This window comes from Scyliorhinus canicula, chromosome 6, assembly GCF_902713615.1.
Source record: "Scyliorhinus canicula chromosome 6, sScyCan1.1, whole genome shotgun sequence".
Lineage (NCBI taxonomy): Eukaryota > Metazoa > Chordata > Chondrichthyes > Carcharhiniformes > Scyliorhinidae > Scyliorhinus > Scyliorhinus canicula.
This window is the reverse complement of record NC_052151.1, coordinates 120745566-120769287: the sequence shown is the minus strand read 5'-3', so window position 1 is coordinate 120769287 and position 23722 is coordinate 120745566. Positions and strand designations below refer to the sequence as shown.

Sequence of the window (23722 nt, the reverse complement as noted above, 5' to 3'; positions counted from 1 at the left end):
AGATGGAATAGAGCAGTAAACGTGTGGTTTTGCATGCAAATGGTGCCAGAATGTGCGAAACACAGTTGATAATGTTGCAGATTTACCTTTTCCTTTGGCTTAATAAGACTCGGGTATGCAATATAACTGGTGACATTTTCGATGAGTTGAACCATATAATAATGTGTGAGAATTAAAATATCAATCGTTTACAAAGAATACAATACTGAAAAATTAAAATGAATAGATGTCTCGGCAAGTTGAGAATTTTACATGTTTTAAATCTAAAATTTGCAATGGCTTAACCTAATTACATTTAACCCAGAGATCTGGGAATGTCATTACATTAATAAGTTTGCCCATTTCCTCAGTGTTCTGTGAGCAATAGAGTTATGAATCAGTTTATAAAGAATTCTGTTTATAAGTGTATTTGGCAAATAATCCCCAATATCTTCATTAGCATTTGAACCGTTTTTATTCCCCGGCTTGCAGATGTGCTCTCCTCTATATCCAGCATTGAATGAGAGTTTCTGGTGCGAGGTCACAACTTCCAATTGAACACCTGGGCTCTATGACTAATAGGGCTTTGAGGTGTAGATCTGTCCCCAGGGCGCCATCCCTGGATATGGATGGATAGGTTGCAGCGAGAAGTGTAGCTATCTACTCGGGTAAGCAATGTGTGTTTTTAGTTGATCAATCTTATAGAAATTCATGCGCACACTTAGAAATGTAGGAATTGATAAACTACAAATGTTGTTTTCCTACTTTCACATGATACAATGATGATGGAATTGTTGACCAATCATGGCAGTTAATCTCCAACAGACCCGAGCATGAGCCGGGAAATCACCAGTGGGGAGGGCTTTGGTTGACCCACACAGGTCCGAAGTCACCTGCTCGTCCTAAACAGCCGGCTCTTAACGTGTCTTGTCCATATTACTCATATTGCAGTATCCCAACCACTGTCTCCTTTGGTAGTCCGATCTAAAGATTTATCACTCTCCCACTGCTTACTCCCTCAGCTTAGTTTTGAGAAGCTACTAAAGTTTGGATTACGCATCCTGCACCTAAACTATCTGGACTTAGTTATTAAGAGTGGGAGAGATGTCTGCACTCCATATCGATATTCTCGGGATCATGTTCCTATTCTCACTAGATAGAGACAAGTTATCAAAGGATTGGGGGTCTGCAAACGTTGAACCATTGTTTAAAAAAGGCATGAGGGATAGATCAGAAAATTATAGGCTGGTCAGCCTATAGGTGTCAAGCAAATGATTGGAATCAATTCAGCAACGTTAAATTGTCACTTAGAAAGGCATGGATTGGTCAGGGATAGTCAGCATGGTTTTGTGAGGGAACATCCTGTCTTACTAAATAAAATTATTTAAGGAAGTAACAGAGAGGATTGATGAGGGCAGTACAGTGGATATTGTCTACATGGATTTCAGTAAGGCACTTGACAAGGTCGCACATGACAGTCTGTTCAGAAAAGTGGGATTTCATGGGATACAGGGGGATGTAGCAAGTTGGATCCAAAGTTGGCTCAAGAAATAGAGTGTAATGGCCAATGGATGTTTTGCGAATGAGAGGCGGTTTCCAATGGTGTTCCAAAGGGCTCAGTGTTGGAGCCCTTGTTGTTTGTAAATATCACCGATTTAGATTTAAATGTGGGAAGCTTGATCAGGAAATTTGCAGATGACACACAAATTGCCTGTGTAGTTGATAGTGAAGAGGATTGTTGTTATCTCCAGAATATTAATGGCTTGATTAAGCTCCGGTTGTTTCCCGAGAACAGGGGAGACTAATTGAGGTGGACAAAGTTATGAGGGTTTGGAGAGGATAGACACGAGCGATTTGTTTCCCCTAGCTGAGGGTCAATTACCGAGGATATAGATTTAAGGCCATTGATGGCTAGGACTTGAGGGGACTTGAAGAAAAACGTTTTCACCCAGAGGGTGGCGGGAGTCTGGAATTTACTGCCTAAGATGATAGTCGAGGCTGAAATGCTCAACTCATTTAACAGATATCTGGATCTGCATGTGAAGTGCTAGAACCTGATGGGCCACCGACCAGTTGCTGAAAAGTGAGATTAAAATGAGCGGCTAATGGCGGCGCTGACACGATGGGCTGAATGGCCTCTTCTGAGCCATAACCTGTCTATGGTTCAATAACCAGCCCAGGGGTGGGGATATGATTCTCAGTAGTTTGAACTGGAGACCCTTAAACATGGTGCTGGGTTTCTATGCGTGTTAAACCTCGGGCTAATTAAAACTAACGTGAAGTATGAAAACACTGGAATCGCTTAAGAGTGAAATCCCGGACTGGTACAATCTCATTGCTCCTTATATCGGCGGTGCAAAGCAAACTTTTTTTTAAATGACATGCTTATTGTTAGTACAGAGCTAACTAAAGTGTAAACTGATTAGGAGTTTGGATGCTGTTGGTTGAGGTCCACGTGTTTCTGCATTGACTGCTGTTGGAGTAGATTCCGCAGATACACTGCTTGGGCTAGTCACTGGAGTGACCACCTTCAAGAGTGAACTGTGGACATTTACAGCTCAATCCACATCAGAGTTCAATCACTGAAACAACATCATTCTACATCTGCCGGAGCCGGTACACCCCAGCCCCCAGCTAGAATCAGCTCCCCGCGCGGAAACCCCCAATTTCAGCACCAGCAGTATTGGGCTAGGATGTTAGTGAGGACTCACTACCCGATCTGCCTCATTCGGCAACTTCCCACCAGTTGAGCAACTCCCTGGAGCTCACTTACATTATTCCTGATGACATATTAGGTGCTGCATTTAAAAAAAACATCAGGTGAACTAGTTCCAATTCATAAATGGAAGTTGTTGATCAAAATTCACGCGTTAGAAAAAAAAGCCCATCATTGGTTTATGATTGAATAACGCTTTTAAAATCGGTGCAATAGCGCGCGCGCCGGCTAGTTAAATTTTAATCGGTATACTTCAGCGGATGAGCGTGTCATCTGCGGCTACATTATATATATTTATGTGCTGTAGCAGTGGGAGCTGACATGAGCAGAGCTGCATCTGTGCAACGCCTCAATCCATTTACAAGCGGTGTCTGCAGAGACACTGACGTCAGCCCAGGCTGCTGGCTATTATATAAAGCTGGTGGAGATCCCAATGGGTCAGAAAGTGCCAGCAGACAGCTTCTGCCAATCATCCATTCTCTCCAACTTCAGGCACACTTTGCACTTTCCATCTCAACAATAACCAGGTAAGCGAGGAAACATCAACTCCACTAATAAGCAGAACAAACCTGTCCTGTTTGAATTTTTTTTTAAGAATGTTGCAAGTTGGGTGGTAAACCAGGTTGAAGATTGTTGTCAGTGGCGTTAAGCAATGGGTGATAGATATGATTTTAAATTGATGCATTAACCGCTTTGAATTCGTGTTCTTTTACTTTCCAGTAATTGTTCCCTTTTGGTTTTCGTTCCCCTCATCAAACCTGAGTTGCAGTTAACATTGGCTCTGCTGAGATTGCCCAGCAACCAGCCACAGGGGTCCCAAGAACGTCCCGCGTCAGTGCTGGCTACTCTTGTCAGTTGAATGTCTGACTAACACCACTTTCCTTTCCGACCAACCAACACAAGGATCCATTTAACAAACTTTCAATTCAAACAGGAAATGGCGGGAAATGCTCAGCAAGTCTGCCAGGATCAATGGAGAGAGAATCGAGGGCGAAGAACAGATGCTGCCAGACCCCATGGGCGTTTCCAGCACTTTCACTGTTAATTTCTGATTTCCAGCATCCGCAGTATTTTGCTATCATTTTACTAAATTTGCAATGCTTTCCTTGGTCTTGATTCTCTGATTCTCAACCCTTCAGAAAGAGTTTTTTTAAATTCTAGTTAAAACCCATAGCCCTTATCCATTAAAGTAAATAGCAGTGGCAAGCAGCATTACTTTGAAAAAGGTTAGGGTGGCACAGTGACCCAGTGTTTAGCACAGCTGCCTCATGGCACTGAGGACCCAGGTTCGATCCCAGCTCTAGGTCACTGTCCATGTGGAGTTTGTATATTCTCCCTTTGTTTGCATGGGTCTCACCCCCACAACCCAAAGATGTGCAGGTTAGGTGGATTGGCCACGCTAAATTGCACCTTAATCAGGAAAAACAAATTGGGTACTCTAAATTTTAAAAAAACCTTTGAAAAAGGTTACATTTCTGTAACCACCTCCCAAAGTTATTTTAATACTTTTGTTTCCTGACTAAGCAACTTTAAGGGCATATTTTTAAAGTAATGAAGCAAAACTTATAAAGTGCATTATTTATAAATACATGAGTAGTTAAGTAGAAAGAAAAACTGTAATTTTTTTAAGTGAAAATTTGTTACTGAGCTGCTTAAGTCTCTTTATTGTATATTTAACTGCATTCTAGTACATCCCTTGTAATGGACATTTTACACCAATACATGATTCTCATTAGATTTATTAGTTAAAGATATAATTATATTTAATTTAGAACATGCAAACTATTTTAATTTTCTATGTATGCACTGTTTAATACTTTGCAAAATTCAAACAATAGAACTGGGTCAATCCAGATAATCAACTCACAGTTACATGGTATAATGGGGGGTTGGGGGAGGGGTATATAGGGGGGAAAGAGCATTAGAGAGGTCACCTTTAATGCACCAAACAGCCTTTTACCATTTATAACATTCTTTGTATTTTTCTGAAATCTCTCTCGCGACAGAAGAGATTAACTTCCATCAATAGTCAAAGTTTTTGAAAATGCATTCATTGGAATAGAAATAGTGAGTTAAACTAAATTTTAAGGATATCAGAAGATTGTGTAATTACATCCATTTTATTCCTATTTCTTACTGAGGGCTATAATATTACTGTTAAAAGGAATCGAGTGTTGGACCAATTAACAATTGTTGCCAATACCTAATTATACTCTCCGGCTTTTAGTTCTTCACGGTTCACTACCATGAATGAAAGAGGATTGCGAATAATAATAATAATAATTTCTGGCTGACTGACCACCTCATTGCGATACTTAGTATCTTCATCCTATTTAAAGTGAAAAACAAACTAGTAAATTATATTTTACAATATCCACTTTTCTGAACTAAGGTCATTTAGGGCAAATAAAGTATGAGCTCACACTTTCCCAGAAATCACCTTTATGAAAATATTTTCTTTTTGCACGCCTCTTGTGTTTGAAAACAGAAAAGAACTGAAAAAGGCTAAAATCATTTTATCACAATAACAAAACTCCTGTCTTTAGGTACTGAAGCAAATTCACCCATCTTCATGGAAATTATTCCACTTTAATACAAATGCATTTTGCTGACAATTCGATATGATAGGAAGCGGACTGGACCGCCATTAACATTAGCCAATGATGGTCTAGTACAGTGTTTAAGTTATGCTGTCTGTTTGCATTGTCCTTGTGTAAGATGGACAGCATAACTGCTGCAAACCTGCATCAATTTAAATGTTTTCTACTGGTGTGAAGACAAATTTGCACTAATTTTAACTGTAATCAGTCAGATACGAAAACTTGAAAATTTAACTTTGACATTTAATAATAGTCTTGTACAACAGCTGAACAACAGTCCCAATTTAAAAAAAATGTATTTTCATTCAAATTTGAACATTTTTACGTTTAGCACACATAGCATTACAAAACAAGGTAAACACAATACCAATCCTTGAACCACACACACCCCAACCAACCTCCCCACCTCGCCAATCCACCAAAGAAACGGATAGTAACCAGCTGGTTGAAACAAACCCCATCTTTCCCGATTTTAATAACTGTGAAAGAAACTGCAGGAATTGAGTCACAGAGTGGGGTTACAGCACAGAAGGAGACCATTCGCCTCATTATGTACATGTTGGATCTCTGCAAGAACAATTTGGCTAGTCCCACTCTTGCACCTTTCTCCATAGCTTTGCAAAACAATTTCTGTATGGATACTTATCCAATTCCCTTTTAAAGTCATGATCAAATCTGCCTCCACCACCCTCTCAGACTGTGCGTCCCTGATCCTAAATACTTACTGTGTAGAAAGGTTTTCCCTTATATGACTGACCTTTAGTTCTTCTGGCCATTCACCTGTAATTGGTAGCCTCTGGTTCGAGAACCAGTGTAAAACGCTCCTCCCTCTCTTTTATGTCTAGATACCTCCTAACACTCCATCAAATTTCCTCTCAACACTCTTCTCTCTAAGGCGAACAGCTGCAGATTCTCCATTCTATCTGCATAACTAAGTCTTGTGTTTTTTTTTTAAATTGCTAGCAGTTGAAACCTGCCATAGTGAATTGCATTTAAGTAGAGCTGTGCAAGGGCATTCTTCACTGTCCAGACATACCGTGTTGAAATTGACACAATTATACATTGACAGTAAAATTGGGCTAAATTCAATTTGCATTAATGCTGCAGGCAAATTATATTATGGGGCGATTCTCCTCTCTGCGGAACAGGGCCTGGGCGCGACTTATTCTGGCTTCCATAGGGGGGCCAGCATGACACAGGAGTAGAAATTTCCTCCAGTTAAATCTTGGGAAGACCAAAGCCATTTTATTTCGGCCCGACCACAAACTCCATTCCCTACACGGCATTTCTCTACCTGACAACTCCCTCACCCCTCCGAATGTCTGTATTTTTCTCCAACCTCACAACCTTGTTTTCTTCCTTTTAGAAGCTCCTTAAAACTTACCTCTTTGACTAAACTTTTTATTATCTGCCCTAATGTCCCCTTACTTGGCTCAGAGTCACGTTTTGCTTTGTAATTCCCCTGTGAAATGTCTTGCGATGTTTCATTACATTAAAATGCTATCTCAGTATAGCTTTCAATATTAGTCAGATGGACTGCATCCATTGTGAAATCTTTTAATACTCAAACCCCTTTTCCAGTTCATATTTAGATATTTCCACCATATTTATAGTCTATCTTTAGCTCCCCTTTTATCTTTAAAGATGCAGTACATTACAATTTGCTGCTATATTTCACATTTTCAGATTTTATCCAATTCTCATGTCGACCTGGTTCTCCCACTTGACTTGCCCTTCCCCATTGCTGCCCAATTTAAACTGCAAATTTAACCAGTTTTCATTGCCAGCACTAAAGTAGGACTCTGAAACAGCCACTGTTTTATGTTACCATAGATGAATGGGCCTCATGAGGAGCTGGTCTCCATCAGTAGCATTGCTGAGCAGAATAGATGCAGCTCCACCCAGCTGGTGGCGCTGCAGTCACCCACCAGTGAAAAAGAGTGACTACTAGTGAAGAAAAAAATACCCAGAATTGGCACAAAGAAGTTTATGTCACACAAAGGGCAGTATCAGAGAATCATAGAACCTATGCAGTGCAGATATCAGTGCAGATAATCATGCAAAGTGCTACACTGCACAAATTAATAAAATTAATTTACTGTTGCCATAGCTCAGTCTGCCATGCTTTGCTGTGTAGAAGAGAAATCATAGTTGTTTCATTCAAAACTTAGTTGAGAATTTGAAAATTTCGAAAGAAAAAAATAATGAACACAATTTGACAAAAGGAGATCTTCTAAATTGGGCATCCCTACGTTCACTGCTGGTTTGCTACTGGATGTAGTGAGGCGCATGTAGTGAGCTGTGTGGCATCACAGGACTCATGTTATCATTTATTGGAACAGTAAAGAGTAGAGGTACCTGCGAGGTTCCTGTGTCATAAGAATTGAGCATTGTTGTGATATTCACTGCTACTTGTCCATTGCAAAAACTCCCTACATGTGTTAGTGGATTGGACAGACATCACAGCTGCAACCTCATTGATGAATGACAGTCTGCCCAGGTAGTTCGATTTGAGTCTCCCATGATTGCTGCATTCTCAGGTCTATCACAATGTGGCCAGCTAACGACTATATATGTGTAGTATTAGTTAATAAACTCACTGTTCGCCAAATGTTGGTCTCATACCTTAAATGATGAGGCACAATTAATAATGCAAATATTATAACCCCTGTTCTTCATGGAGATGTAAACGTCCTTAAGCTGCACAATTCTGCCCCTTTGTGACATTTTGACAAGCTGTGCCCAATATTTAAACATTTCTGTAGATTTTAGAAATCCTAATTTTTACAAGGTTGAAAAATTCATATACACTTAAATGTTCCACTGTTCAATTTTTTTTATTTTACATCAAAAGAAAACAAGCAGCAAGTACATTTTGTGAAAACAGTTTGATATTACAATTAGAATTCTGGATATTTCTACAAATGTTTTGTGAAGATTATGCAGGATGTTGCCCTGGGTGTTTTGGGGAACCTGTGCTAATGCAAAATGTTGAAAAGGAGCATGTCACTCAGTGCCTGAAAGAGAATGATAGGTTAATGTTTTAGGTAAGAACCTTTATCAGACCTGCCACTGAAAAAGGATCTCACCCAAAATGTTTTCAACAATTTCTGCTGTAATTTCCTGTTCTTTGTTTCAGATTGACATTGTTTTGGTATTCTCTTTACCTGAATCACTTGTAGTTTGCTGTCCTTCTGCATTACTTCAGACTCTTTTAATTAGTGGTGATAAAGCACCACAGCACATTACTCATACTTAAAACATATGTAAATACTATGCTTTGGATTCTGTCTTGTACACAATGCAAGAGGTTTCCACAGATGGAGTGCATTTAAATTCCAGCCGTGCCTTATTAAAATACACATAAATCTACATAACTCCAATAAGTGTTAAAAATCCTCTCGTGTTGGCGTGCATTTAAAACTAATAGCTATACATTGAAAATATTCCTACAGGCAGTCAACAGCATATAAATGGATGAAATGCAATTTTGTCTTTTTAAATCTATATACTGAAAGGGTGTACATTTGAGCACAATGATTGCAAATGTTTGCATTAACACAGTTCTTGAAAGTTACATTCATCTACTAAATCAATATTGTAGATTAGAAATATTAATTCTGCAGTAATCGACAAAGTTGCCCTTCAAAGTAAAGTTCCTTCCGTTAATTTGTAAGCAGTGAATTTCTTCTTACTGTCAAATTTGCTGAGAGGTTAGTGTTATTACAAAACAGGAAATCCCGACAGGATCAAATTTCTTAGTGCAGGGCTTGAATCCAAAGCACATAGTGTGACTTCAGGCGTTATATTTTGGTGCATCAAAACTAATGGACAATTCTCCATTTCTGTATAGCTCATAAAGTTATACGGCTACATCCAGTCACAAGTGAGAAAGTACTAATGAGATATGAGTAAGCAGCAAACAAACAACACAAGCAGGTCCTTCCATTTATTTTCATCAAAATGCACAAATCAAAAAGTATCCTCAACCAACCAATTATTCAAATAATTTCCTAATATTTTAGATGCCATTTGCCTGTTCGATATTCCATGGTATTACTATATATTTGAATGCTTTACAGTAGAATATTAAAATAAATTGCATTAAATTGTATCCAGAGTGTGTGAAACTCTTGACCTGTAAAACTAGATTTTAAGAAAATGTATTATTGCCATACCAGGCTCTGCTATAACTCAGATTCTCATATGTTTATTTGCAGATTTGTATCCAACATGGCGCCAACTCCCCTCATTTTCCTTGCAGCCTGTTTACTGCTTGTCACTCGCATCCCTCCCTCTGTGTGTCGTGCTGTAGATTTGAAGATCTTCGACATACAGGACCCCAATGTCAATACAGCCACTGATGAAGAAAATGACACACCTCTTTCCTACAATCTGAAGGAAAAAATACTCCAGTCCTTGGGACAAAATCCTAAATACATGATGATTCGTTCTCAGCTACCACCAGATTCCCTGATGATGGTGAAAGATATCTTTGCGAAAGAAGCCACTCGTTTCCTACGTGAACTTTCCTCAAATGCAAAAAGCCTCATGTCCACTCAAGAAGCTGACCAAGATATGCTAGCGGCCTTTGCAGGACGCTCCAAGAGACCCGCTGAAACACCCAATTCCTTGGATCTCACGTTTCACCTCTTGAGGGAAATGATCGAGATTGCAAAACATGAGAACCAACAGATGCAGGCAGACAGCAATCGTAGAATTATGGACACAATTGGCAAATGATGTATGTGTTTTGAATCTAACATTGTAATGACTTAGTTCTGTCATCAAGTTAGAGTCTAATCTTTGAGATTCATCATGTGGACCCCAAAGTCACTAAACAAAGCACTAACCAAATCTGTCTTATGAAACCCATGTAAATCTGAAAGAAATGTTCAGTTCCAACATTACCAAATAAATAGATTATTCATGAAATAATTGTTCAGCATGAAATAATTCTTTGGTCACATATTTTAGTAATAAAAATCATTTAAAAGTATTAGTTTGACTCAACACATTGTTCAGTCTGAAAAGGCTGTATAATTAATGGTTGTAAAGGGTTATCAGGCTGCATCTTTGGATTCTGTTAAAAGTCCATGTATAAAATAATGAAATCAAATGTAGATGTTTTAATGATTGGGTGACAAACATTAATAGTTTAATTAATGTTTGACTTTAAGAATGGAACATAATTAAAAACCTTCAAATTAGTAATTGTCTTGGGGATAATATCTTCAAGTTTAACATTAAACACAGTTGTGGAAAATAGCTTTTTTTTACTTGATTCTTGTTCAAGTAGTCTTGTGTTGGCTGATTTGAAGAGATGAAATTGATAGCAATCTACTTGTTAAACCAATCAGCCTTTTTCTAAAACTTACTCACATGAATAATATTGAAGATGTTTTGTTTCACTGGAGAAGAATTGAGCAATTGAATATTGTCATGAGATAAAGACAGCATTATGTGTTTTATGATGGATACTGAATAGATATATTTTGATGTAGGCCTTCTGAAATAAATCTTTAGCATTGTCTCCATACTGTCTGAAATACTGTCAATCGTTTAAAAGGCAAATCCGATAGCAATTCTAATGCAAAGGACAAGAAACATATCGAATAATTTAGGAATGTAGAAGAGGCAGGAAATCCAACTCTGGAAGAGTGGTGTTAGCAGGAACAGATAATCCAGGTCACGGGGCTCTTACATTTCTCCACAATCCACCTGATTTAATTCCACATTTTGTTCCCTGCCCATATCGTCTGAGGTTTCTATTTTATCAAGGTGGCATGGTGGCACAGTGGTTAGCACTGCTGCCTCTCGGTCCTGTGGACCCGGGTTCAGTCACGGCCCCGACTCACGCTCTGTGTGGAATTTGTACAATTCTCCCCATGTCTGCGTGGGTCTCAGCCCCACAACCCAAAGATGTGCAGCACAGGTGGATTGGCCATGCTAAATTGCCCCTTAATTGGAAAAAAATAATTGGGTGCTCTAAAGTTATTTTTTTTAATATTTCTATTTTATAAACATCTGTTTAATTGCCTTTAAACTATACATTGGACTCTGCTTCAACCACATTTTGTGGCAGAAAATTCCATTATAACCATGCTAAGGAGATATTTTTTCCAATCTCTCTCTTACCATTTGGTTGACAGGTTATTATACTCCCCTTAAAACAACTCTTCATAATCTTGAAGACCTCCTCTAGTTACCCCACAACAACAGCAGTAACTAATGTTTATATAGAGCTTTTAACATAGTAAAACATATCCATGTGCATCACAGACATTATCAAACAACAATTTGACAACTAGGGATATTGTTCAACTGGGAGCCAGTATGTCAGTGATCACAGGGGTGGTGGGTGAATTGAACTTGCTGCAAGTTAGGATAGACAGCAGACATGGCAGTTTATGGAGATTAGAAGATGGGAGGTCAGCTTGGAATGAATTGGACCATAGAGCTAATTAGCATGGATCAGGTTTTTAATAATAGTTGACCTGAGGCTAGGGTGATGGTATGGAGGTGGAAGTAGGTGATTTTAATGCTGCCATGCCTGTGTGGTCAGAAACTCATCTTGGGGCCAGCTTGAAGACAAGGTTGGAAATAGTGGTTTCAGCATCAAATAGTTGCCAAGGTGATGTTGATGAAAAAAACAGGGATTGTGGCAAGGAGCAAAGACAATGGGATAAGCTTTCCGGTCCCATTCACCATGGGAATCGTCACAGGTGGGGTAAATAATTTGACAGACCACTTAAAGGTCTGTTGACCTCTGTTAGGAGTCTTGTGGTGGACGCGACCTGAAAATCCCACCCAGTGACTTTGCTGCTGGAGGAAATTTCTGCTCATTCAGTACTGGGCGGCAGATAAGTCTGCCAATTTTGAGAAAGTGGCGTGATCAAGGGAGGCGGGTAAGTAGAGCTGGATGTCATCATCATTAATGTGGAACCTGATGTGTTTTCAGACAGTGTCGTCAAGCGCAGAATGTAGCTGTGATGGAGAAAAACTCCAGCATCTCAATTCTCTCTTCATGGCCTTTCCCCTTCCATCATCTTTCCTGTGGAATATTTTAATGTCTGCTTTTTAAATATATTTTTGAGTATTTTCCCCATTTTTTAATAACAATAAATGCAACAAATAACAGAAGAGTTGATGCCGAACTGGTACAGACAGAACAAGAGTTCTTGCCAACATAAATACAAGCAAAAGAGTGCAGAATAGATTCAGAACAGGTCAGTTGAGGAACCAGAGCTTAAATGTCGGATCAATCCAACAATAAGGTACCACAGCAAGTGGGGAAAAGACAGCAAGATCATATTAATGCAGAAGGATCACAATACAGGCCGCGCACACCAAAGTATTTGTGATTCAGATTAAATTGAGTTGAACCAAGATGAATTCACTCATGGAAAGCCCAGCAAAAGTAAGACAGCCAAAGTTAGGCCTAAGGTAGGGGAAACATATCGGATTTAGAGTGGAAAACAGATGTCAAAAGCTCCATGGGATGCATTCCATAATCAGCCTATGCCAATTTTGGATAGAGGGATATTTGTCACTAATCCAGGAGCAGAGAGTATTCTAATGAGCAGTAAAGGTCAGAATATAATCTAGGTTTTTTTTTGTTAGAATTCATAATTCTCCTGTTCGGGAGACCCAAAATCAGAAATAGAGGATTAGACTTGAAGGCTCTCTCAAAAGTCCTCTCCAGTCCCCTGACAATCCTGACCAATAGGATTGAATCTTGACACAGGCGCACAGACAATGAATTCTATCGACCTGTCACTTTAGGCACATCAGGGATAAGGAAGGATCAAACCTATGTCCAACACTAGGCATAATGTGAGAACAGTGTAGCATCTTGAATTGGGCCTCCTTCATCTTATTGCAAAGCAAATTTTATAATAATATAATAATCTTTGACACAAGTAGGCTTACATTAACACTGCAATGAAGTTACTGTGAAAAGGACCTAGCCACCACACTCCAGCGCCTGTTCCACTACACAGAGGGAGAACTCAGAATGTCCAATTCACCTAACCTGCACATCTTTGGTCTGTGGGAGGAAACCGGAGCACCCGAAGGAAACCCACGCAGACACAGGGAGAACGAGCAGACTCTGCACAGACACTGACCCAAGCCGGAGTCGAACCTGGGACCCTGGTGCTGTGAAGCAACAGTGCTACCCACTGTGCTAAAGTTACTGGCATTATCCCGTATGTCACCCCATGTTTCCTCATCAATCTGGATAGCTAAGTGCTTTTCCCATGCCTGCAGGGCATTCAGAATGGCGATGTGGGCCCTGGAGATCAAAACATCTTACTAATCAATTGATTAGGCTCCACAGAAATCAGGATTCTTTCCACCATTGACTTTTTATTACCATTTTCAAAATTATGTACATTGCTGTTCGTTTTCATTTATTGTACAGTCACAACGGTTTCTTCTTAGGTTTCTCTATCTACTCTATCTGGGTCAGCATACAATCCTTTCTACCACCCTGCCCCCCCCCCCCCCCCCCCAGCTCCCCTCTCCCTGACCCCCCCCCCCCCCCCCCCCTCCCTTCCCCCTTGTTCACTGCTGCCCCCCATTCTTTCTTGCTGGGTTTTGTTACCAAACCTTGCTCCCCTCCCCCTCCCCGGGTCCTTCCTTGCTTACCTCTTTCTATCTTGTCTTGGCTATTTCTCCCTGGCTACTGGCTATTCATTTATTTATGTGCTGGCCACAAACGGGTCTCGAAACAGTCAGGTGAATGGCCCCCATGTTTTGTGGAAGCCCTCTTCTGACCCCCGGATGGTGAATTTGATTTTCTCCATTTGGAGAGATTCCGAGAGGTCGGACAGCCAGTCTGCAGCTTTAGGTGGTGCTGCTGACCGCCAGCCAAGCAGGATTCTATGGCAGGCGATCAGGGTGGCAAAGGCAAGGGTGTCCGCCCTCCTCCCCATGAAGAGATCTGGCTGGTCTGATACCCCGAAGACCGCCACGTTCGGCCATGGCGCCACCCTTCATCCCCACCACTTTGGATATTGCTTCGAAGAAGGCTGTCCAGTACCCAGCCAGTCTGCGGCAGGACCAGAGCATGTGGGCGTGGTTGGCCAGGCTCCTTGGCACCATTCACACTTATCCTCCATCTCCGGGAAGAACCTGCTCATTCGGGTTCTGGTCAAGTGGGCTCTATGTACCACTTTTAGCTGCGTTAGGTTGAGCCTCGCGCATAAGGAGGTACAGTTGACCCTGTGCAGTGCTTCTCTCCTGAATCCCCACCCTATTTCAAACCCCAAATCTTCCTCCCATTTCCTCCTTGTCTTGTACAGTTCAGTGTCGACCCTCTCTGCCTGTCGTTCGTACAAGTCACTATAGTTCCCTCTGTCTCAGATGTCTGCGTCCTGTAGCTCTTCTAATAGCGTCTGTCATGGTCGTTGTGGGTATGTCCTCGTCTCCTTCCGTAGGAAGTTTTTAAGCTGCAGGTACCTGAGTTTCTTGCCTTTAGCTAGTTGGAATCTCTGCGTCAAGTCTTCCAGTGTTGTGACCCTACTGTCAGTGTATAGGTCCCTGACTGTCAATGCCCCCTGTCCTGTCTCCATCTTTTGAAGGTGGCGTCGGTGAGTGCTGGTGTGAATCTGTGGTTATTGTAGATGGGGCTTTGTCGGACATTTCGGTCAGTCCGAATTGCTGTCGTAGTTGGTTCCACATCTGGAGGGTGGCTATCACCACTGGAGTGTTTCTTGAGCGGGGATGGGAGTACCACCGTGGTGAGGGCTCGGAGAGAGGACCCCTTGCAGGAGGCCTCCTCCATACGCACCCTCTCGGCTTCTGGCTCCTTTGTCCATCCCATCATTCTTTCTGCTGCCGCTGCCGAGTAGTCGAATTGTAGGTTTGGGAGGGCTAGCCCTCCACTGGATTTTGTTTAGTGTAGGACCTTCTTTGTGATCATAGCATTCTTTCCCCCCATACAAACGCCATGATTAATTTGTCCATTGAGTTGAGAAAGGCCTTGGGGATGGATCTTAGGAGGAAGAGGTATCTGGGCAGCGCGTTCATTTTGATCGTCTGCAGTCCCCGCGAAGGAGAGTGGGAGTGTGCTCAATCTTTGCCGGTCCTTTTTGACTTTCTCTGTCAGACTGGTCAGGTTCCATTTGTGGATCCCCGTCCAATCATGAGCGATTTGGATCCCCAGGTAGCGGAATTTGTGTCGGGCTTGTTTAAACAGCAGTCCCACGCTGCACCCTGCCCCCTGCAGATTCACCGGGAAAATTTCACTTTTGCTCATGTTGAGTTTGTAGCCCGAGAAGGCACCAAACTCTTTCAGGAGCGTGATAATTCCTTCCATGCTGCTTTGTGGGTCCGAGATATAGAAGAGCAGACATCCGCGTAGAGCGAGACTCTATGCTCTCTGCCTCTTCTTTGGATCCCCCTCCAGTTCCTTGCAGTTCTGAGCGGAATCGCTAATGGTTCGATCGCTCGGGCGAACAGTAGCGGAGACAGCGGGCTTCCCCCCTGGTGCCTCTGTGCAGCTGGAAGTACTGGGAGCTGGTGTTTGAGGGAAGACTTAATTGAGGGTAAATTCTCTAAGCTGTAAATATTTTTAAAAGGATTGCCTTGGGATGCCAAATTGCTGACATAACTGCTTAAAGGATGACAAAAAAGGGATCTCCAAACATGTCTCCCAGCCTACAAATGGCTCTATATCGCCAGGTGTCTAATCCATGGTCAATTAAACCAGGTGGGAAGTCTGGACTGCCCTGAATAGGAGAGAACGGAGTAAGTTTAGATCTCCCTTCTACTTGGCGGACCAACCGCCACGCTAAGAGTGTTAACAATAATAGATTATCACATTTAGCAGGTCCCCCCCTCCCCCCTTTAATGTCAGGCACACGCAGCACCGGCCGGCGGCAACGCAGGCCGAGCGTTGGAGCTTCGATGACATTCAAAGACTATTCCAGACTGTTGGGAGTGAATTATGCCTTGCTTTATCCTGCAACGCTGAAAATTGTATCTGACAATTCTGTCAAGTTGTTCGATAATCCATCTACTGCTTTGGCTTTCCTTATATCCATGAGGGGCTTATTAATGGGTTGATCGTTTGCTGCTCGGACAAACTCAAGCTCTAATGTGGACTCTAATGCTACACCCTTTTACTGATAGATTTCTTGACGTTTTTCAGCATATTCTACCAATACTAATCCCAAATACTTCCAGGGCATAACAGCAAATATTAATTCAAGGACTAGGTAGATAAACATCGGGCAATCAGGATAAATTGAGGATTAAAAGCGAGTGGCGCTAGAGTCCGCAGAAAAGCAGCTACTCCCACGCTCACATCACGTGGCCCCCAATATCTGCTTTTTAATAGATCATAAATTCAATTCCTCCAAGACTACTTTCAGTGCCCAAGAAATACGCCGCTATGAAATAACTGGAATCACTTATAGAGTGGGCTGAACTGCAATAAATTATGATGCAAAGACTTAACAGCCAACTTGCATCTTTTAATGCTGTGGATCTAATTTGTAACTTTAAAGTGTAACTGTTATAAATTATACAACATGAAAATTTAAGATGTAGCTGACACTGGTAAAGTGTTTGGTCACATTGTTCCTGCTTGATGTTGTCTTTACTTCCAGCACATTGCTTTTAACTTCCACTTCAGAATTATGTATGAGTTTCAATGATTATGCAAAATCTAGGGAAAATGGTTTGAAGAAAATAGCAGGTTATCTAAAACTCCACAATAAATTACGGGATATTTTGTTCATATAGAAAATAATGGTTAAAGAGTTAAATAATATCTTGTGCATTATACACAAAGCTGTCTTCAAAATGTCAACCTCCATTTTGAACATCAATTTAGATATATTTTAATAAACAACTTGCACTTGAGGCAAATCATAAATTTGACTCAAATTATTTCAAAATTGCATTTAATCTTAGTAATTAATAATTGTGAATAATTGCATGTATAAAATTAAGTAAAACTTATACTTGGGATTCAACATTTTTAATCAGCAGTTATTACTTGACATATCTGCCTCTTGCTTCTGTGGATTTCATTCCAAGACCATTTCACTAAAACATGTACAAAATTTGAAAATAAAATATGATTCAAACATTTTCAGAAATCAACAATATTTAATTACGAGAAATAATTACATTTTAACATTTATGCAACCAACAGTAAAATCCAAACTGTCCTCATTTGCAAATACTGAATCATCTGATGTGCACTCACTTTTTTAAATATAAATTTAGAGTATCCAATTCCTTTTTTCCCAATTAAGGGGCATTTAGCGTGGCTAATCCACCTACCCTGTACTTCTTTGGGTTGTGGGGGCGAAACCCAGACAAACACGGGGAGAATGTGCATGATGTGCACACTTAATCAATAATCCAGACTGTGTTGAAGCTGCTGTTTAATCTAGGTGCAGATTTAATATGAATGGTTTCAATTATGAGGATATATTTGCAAAAGATTCCTTAATTCAAAGTCATTTCATTGAAGAACCAGCATAATAATGTCAATCAGAGTTACATCTTTTACTGTAGTCAATCCACATTCCAAAATCAGTCATTGAACATCACAAAGGCAACATCAGTAGAGCCGCAATGCATCTGACTCATAGAACCATAGAACTCCTACAGTGCAGGAGGAGACCATTAGGCTCATTGAGTCTGCACCAACCCTCTGAAAGAGCATCCTACCTAGGCCCACTCCTCCACCCTAGTCCCGTAACCCCACCTAACCTGCATATCCTTGCACTGAGAGGAAACTCACACAGACACGGTGAGAAAGTGCAAACTCCACACAGTCACCCAAAGCTGGAATCGAACCTGGGTCCCTGGCGCTGTGAGGCAGCAGTGCTAACCAGCTGAACTCTTCTCTCTTTCTCCCTCTTGTAAACTTTATCTATCACCATCTTTCTATCATGCCATATAGGGCATCATCTATTGTTCCAAACTATCAATTAAATTTTATTGACTTTCGTCCAAAGTAGGATAGAACTTAATTATCTCACAGAAATAAAATTATAACAAACTAAACAAATTATAATAATGGGGAAATAACTTTGCCTGAAGACAGTTGTCTGAAAATTCTAAACTAACTAAATTATGTAAAAAATTCAAAATAACACCATAAATGTTTTTCCAAACAATGCATCAATACACAACCTTATTTTCAGTAAGAAGGCCCAATATTGCAATGGTGGCGCAGCAACATTATCTTAGTGTTTATCACGATCTTTAAACTAACATTTAATTACATCGCTGAAAAAATACAAAAGCATTTGGTCTAATTGAGAAGCTACAACACTGTGTTGATTGTTTCACACAACTACTATCGACAAGACAGAAAGGTGAATAAGTGACCATACTGCAAGCTTGTATAAACATCAATCTTCATTCAGTACCTAAACAATAAATTGTTTGTGAATAAATCGTTTCCTGTATTCTGCTTCATGAATTCTGTCCTCTTTTTCTTCTTGTGACTTCAGTATTGACCTGTAGGAAAGAATAGAACATTACACATCTGTACTTGTGGCTAGAGTTTCAGTGAGATCTTGAATGTTTATCCAATGATGAAAATAATTAAAGGAAGCAGATAGGCACATGCTATAAACTTATCAAATAATAAAACAATAAAGCTGTGCATAAATTTTTTTTTATGTAGAATCTCATTTTGTTATAGACAGAGATTTTATGATGATTATCTCATCAAAAAATGGGAAGGACATAAAACTATAAATAATTAGATAGTTAAAATAATTGATTGGAATGGATTTGTTTATTGTCACGTGTACCAAGGTACAGTGAAAAGTATTTTTCTGCAAACAGATCATCTAGTGCATGAAAACTTAATAAAAATATTTTCAAAAAGATAGAGAGGATATAAAACTATATCTAATTTGATACAGTTGAAATAATTGATTTTGAGAATTATAACATACAAGAACGCACTTGAAAGGTTAGTTCCTTATTGAATGCCTCAAGAATGAAGTTATTGGAATCTTAACTTATGTGATATATTTTCCTAAGTACTGTTTGAATGAAATAGCTGCATTATAGCCTTAAAACAGTCCTGTAATGTATATTAGAATCAGATAAAGTATCAGCTTTATGGTTAAGATGCTAATGATTCAAAGAGGAATCACTGAGAGAGTCTGTGGCTTTACAACACAGCAGTTAATCAGTATGACACGAGCAGAGAGATAACTAGTCACTGTAGGACTCAGACTTTGAAACTTTAGGTCACATAAGAAACTTTACCTTAGTACAAGTTATATATTCGAAACCTCCAACCAACTATCCAAGTTAAGATGCAGTGTTGTGAGCAGCACTATTCCTTTTCTTCACAATTCATTAAAATACACAGCCCCCAAAAGTATGTGTGTGTCTGATTAGCTAATGAGTAGACAATTGACTGTTAACCACCAACTAGGACCATGAATAGCCCCTGCAGGAGGTATAAAAGAATAGGCAGTTCAAAGGCTGGATTGCTAAAATGGAGGTCCATTTCCAAACTTTGATTTTAGAAGGAAAGAAGAGAAAGTTGTGAGGGGAAAGTGAAGAGTGAAGTTTATGTACTCCATGATAGACCTCAATACCGAGGCCATGTAAGGCTGCGTACTTTGCCCCCTACTATACTCCCTACACACACGACTGTGTGGCAAAATTTGGCTCCAACTCCATCTACAAGTTTGCTGATGACACAATCATTGTGGGTTGGATCTCGAACAACGATGAGTCAGAGTACAGGAGGGATATAGAGAACCTAGTGGCGTGGTGTAACGGCAACAATCTCTCCCTCAGTGTCAGCAAAACTAAGGAGCTGGTCATTGACTTCAGACATTGACACACTCCTGTCTGCATCAATGGTGCCGAGGTGGAGTTGGTCGACAACTTCAAATTCCTAAGGTTGCACATCACCAACAATCTATCCTGGTCCCCCACGCCGACTCTATGACCAAGAAAGCACAACAGCGCCTATCCTTCCTCAGGAAACTAAGGAAATTCGGCATATTGACTCTTACCAAATTTTACAGATGTACCATAAAAAGCATCCTATCTAACTACATCGTAGCCTGTTTTGGCAACTGCTCGGCCCAAGACCATAAGAAACTAAAGAGAGTGGCTAACCCAGCCCAGTCCATCGTGCGAACCCATCTCCCATCCATTGACTCTGTCTACCTCCCGCTGCCTTGGGAAAGCGGGCAGCATAATCAAAGCCCCCTCCCACCCGGGTTATTCTCTAATACATCAGGCAGGAAATACAAAAATCTTGGAACAAGCACTAAAACGTTCCACAAGAGCTTCTTCCCTGCTGTTACCAGACTCCTGAATGATCCTTATATGGATCGAAGTGATCTCTCCACACATCTTTCTTCACTGATTAGTACAACACTCCTTATGCTTCACCCGAGTCTGTATCTATGTATTTACATTATGAATCTATCGAATCTACTGAACAATACTTTTCGCTGTACCTCGATGCATGTGACAATAAACCCAAATTCAAATCCAAATCTAAATAGGGGCCAACTTTGACAGAGACCTGAGCTTAAAATGTTGCCTGAACTATCCTCAAGGTGGATATGACCACCAGGCTCGCAGAATATTTTGTCGGCGAAAATAGGAGCGAAGCCGTCACCAGTATGCCCAACCCAAACTCCCTACATGTCCTCAGCTCAACCGGCACTCAAGCGGCCCCTTTTCCACATTAGTCGTCCAATAATATAAAAGCAAATTTGGCAACGCCAGCCCACCATCCCCCACAAATTTTGTGTCTCTCTGTAAAACTACAAATTCTCTGAATCTTAGCCACCCATATAAAAGCTGCTATCAACTCATTAATCCTCCCAAAAATTGATTTAGGGAGGAAAGCAGGAAGATATTGAAAAAGAGACAAAAACCATGGGAGAATATCAATTACCATAGACTGGGCTCTGCCTGCCAAGGACTTGGGAAGGTTATCCCACCTTTGCAAATCTTGATCAGGCAGGGCGAAAGGGAAGCACCCCCAGGTCAGCTTACCACCCCATGAGGTCCAATGGAAAATACTCAGTCTTTCCCAAATTATTTTTCATTTATAAATTTAGAGTAACCAATTTTTTTTTTGTCCAATTAAGGAGCAATTTAGTGTGGCCAATCCACCTACCCTGCACCTCTTTGGCTTGTGGGGGGTGAGACCCACGCAGACACGGAGAGAATGTGCAAACGCCACACAGACAGTGACCCGGGGCCGGGATCGAACCCGGGTCCTGGGTACCTTGAGGCAACCACTGCGCTACCATGCCACCCCGTCTTTCCCAAATTTAACTTGTATCCCGAAAAAGAGCCAAAGCTCTTCAGTAGCTCCATTATATCATCCATAGTGGGGACTGGTCCGTCACAAAAAGCAGCATGCCGTGGGCATATTGGGATAATCTAAGCTCCACCCTGCCCCCCCCCCCCCCCCCCCCCCCCTTCCCCAACCCAATTGCAAGTACCCTGAACTCAGAGTATTGGTACACACACTAGCCAAGCAGGCCTTATGCAATAGATGAACAAACTTTGGTCCAAGCCCAAACTTCTTCAAAACTGTAAATAGGTACTTCTACTCCACCCTGACAAATGCCTTCTCAGCATCCAAAGTCACAACCGCCTCTGGAACTAGCCCCGTCAGCAGGGAGAGAACTACATTTAACAGTCGCAACTGACGTCTGACAACTTACCAAATCTTGTCCGATCTTCATTATCACTCCAGGGAGACAAGGCTCTAACCTCAACCTTAACACCTTAGCCAATGCCTCGGCATCAACATTCAGCAACGAAATAGGACAATACGATCCACATTCCACAGGATCCTTGGACTGGATTCTCCGCCCCGCCGCGCCACCTTTCTATTTCACCCCACTGGCGGGATGCTCAGTTACGCCGGCTGGTCAATGGGCTTTCCTATTGTGGGGCAGTCCCACGCATTTGGGAAAGCCCCGGGCTGCCGGCAAACTGGAGCATCCCACCGGCGGAGAATCCAGCCCTTTATCGTGCTTCAGCAGGAGGGTAATTGATCGCCGGAAGGGAGCCCCGGGTCAGAGAGTCGTGAAACATGTCCACCAGCAACGACACCAACTCTCTGGAAAACATCTTACAAAACTCCACTGGAAACCCATCCGGCCCAGAGGCTTTACCTGTTTCCATCCATCCTACCTGCTTAGACTCCCAGGACATGGCTGTGCCTCCAACTCTTCACACTCCTACTTACCCAGCAGAGGAAATTCCAAACCCTCCAAAAATGCCAACGAATCCGACACCCCCACTGGAGGCTCCGACCTATGAAGATTCTTATAGAAAGATCAAACGCACCATTAACTCCATCCGGGGCGGACACCAGCTTGGGCTTGCGTCCCTGACCTGAATGATCCATCAGAAAGCCACCTGCCATCTCTCAACTGGTGAGCCAGGAGGCGGCTAGCCTACTCCTCATATTGATAAATATGAATGCCGCATCTGGCGCACTGCCTTACCCATAGACAACAGATCGAATTGCGTCTGCAGTTTCTTCCTATTCACCAGGAGCTCCAGGGTAGTGTCACTCCAGAATATCATCCACTAGGTTTTGGCGCTCTTCTCTTACCTCCCTAGCCATGTGTGCCTAGTATGGTATAATCTCCCCTCCAACAACCGCTTACAAGGCCTGCCACAGCATTGTAGGAGAGACGGACCCGTTCCCATTGAATGTCACATATTCATAGCCTTGGAAATGCACCCACAAAACCCCATATCCACCAATGGCCCCACATCCAACTTACCATGTCAGATGTTGAACAGGGCCCACCTCTAAGAACAGAGGTCCACCAAGTGCAGTGTATGGTCCTAAATGACTATAGCTGAATATTCTATCCTTCTCATCCCGGGGTGAAGAGACCTGTCCATCAAAAGTATGTCTTTCCTGGGGTATACCTTATGAACTGGGGAAAAGAACGAGATTTCCTTATCCTCCAGGTGCATGAACCGCCATGGGTCCATCCCCACCTCTGCTATAAATGCTAATAGCGCCTTCGCTATCCCTGAAGGAGCCAATGACTTTAGTCTAGAGCGGTCTAACTTCGGCTCCAGCACGCAGTTTAAATCTCCCCTCAGGATCAGCTGCTATGTGTCCAAATCTGGGATGGAGGTCAACACCTTTCTTATAAATGCCACATTGTCCCAATTTGGGGCATATACATTTACCAACACTACCAACTTTCCCGCCAATGCCTCAGTAACAATCATATACCTGCTACCCAGGTCTGCCACGACCTTATGCGCTAAGAAGTAAATCCGCTTGTTAATTAAAATTGCCACCATCCAGGCCCTACTGTCGAAGTGTGAACAAAGTACCTGGATCACCCACCCCTTCCAATGTCTGGACTGGTCCCTCACCTGCAAATGAGTCTCCTGTAAAAGCACCACATCTACC

The 23722-nt window shown here is 41.5% G+C and overlaps 2 protein-coding genes across 4 annotated transcripts in view; one reads left to right on the top strand and one right to left on the bottom strand.

Annotated features, from left to right (window-relative positions):
• Positions 1-577: 577 nt before the first annotated feature.
• uts1 (urotensin 1) lies at positions 578-10784 on the top strand. Of its 3 annotated transcripts, none has more exons than XM_038798802.1 (2): positions 578-647; positions 9516-10784. In XM_038798802.1, the coding sequence occupies exon 2, from the start codon at positions 9529-9531 to the stop codon at positions 10036-10038; it is 510 nt and encodes a 169-aa protein (XP_038654730.1). In that variant the 5' UTR covers positions 578-647; positions 9516-9528; the 3' UTR covers positions 10039-10784. The 3 variants fall into 3 exon arrangements, with proteins under 3 accessions (XP_038654730.1, XP_038654728.1, XP_038654729.1); XM_038798800.1 differs by lacking the exon at positions 578-647 and adding an exon at positions 1978-2062; XM_038798801.1 differs by lacking the exon at positions 578-647 and adding an exon at positions 3044-3222.
• A 7285-nt stretch (positions 10785-18069) lies between these two features.
• trim54 (tripartite motif containing 54) overlaps positions 18070-23722 on the bottom strand; it is a 66857-nt gene continuing 61204 nt past the window's right edge. The window contains exon 9 of the mRNA XM_038800026.1: positions 18070-18786. Coding sequence (XP_038655954.1) covers positions 18776-18786 — 11 coding nt within the window. The 3' untranslated portion in view covers positions 18070-18775. The remainder of the gene's footprint in view (positions 18787-23722) is intronic.

Coding starts and splice junctions, on each gene's coding strand:
- uts1 (XM_038798800.1), top strand. CDS start 2,037: ATGGGCCACCGACCAGTTGCTGAAAA. Junction 2,063..9,515: donor CACCGACCAGTTGCTGAAAA/GTGAGATTAAAA, acceptor GTTTATTTGCAG/ATTTGTATCCAACATGGCGC.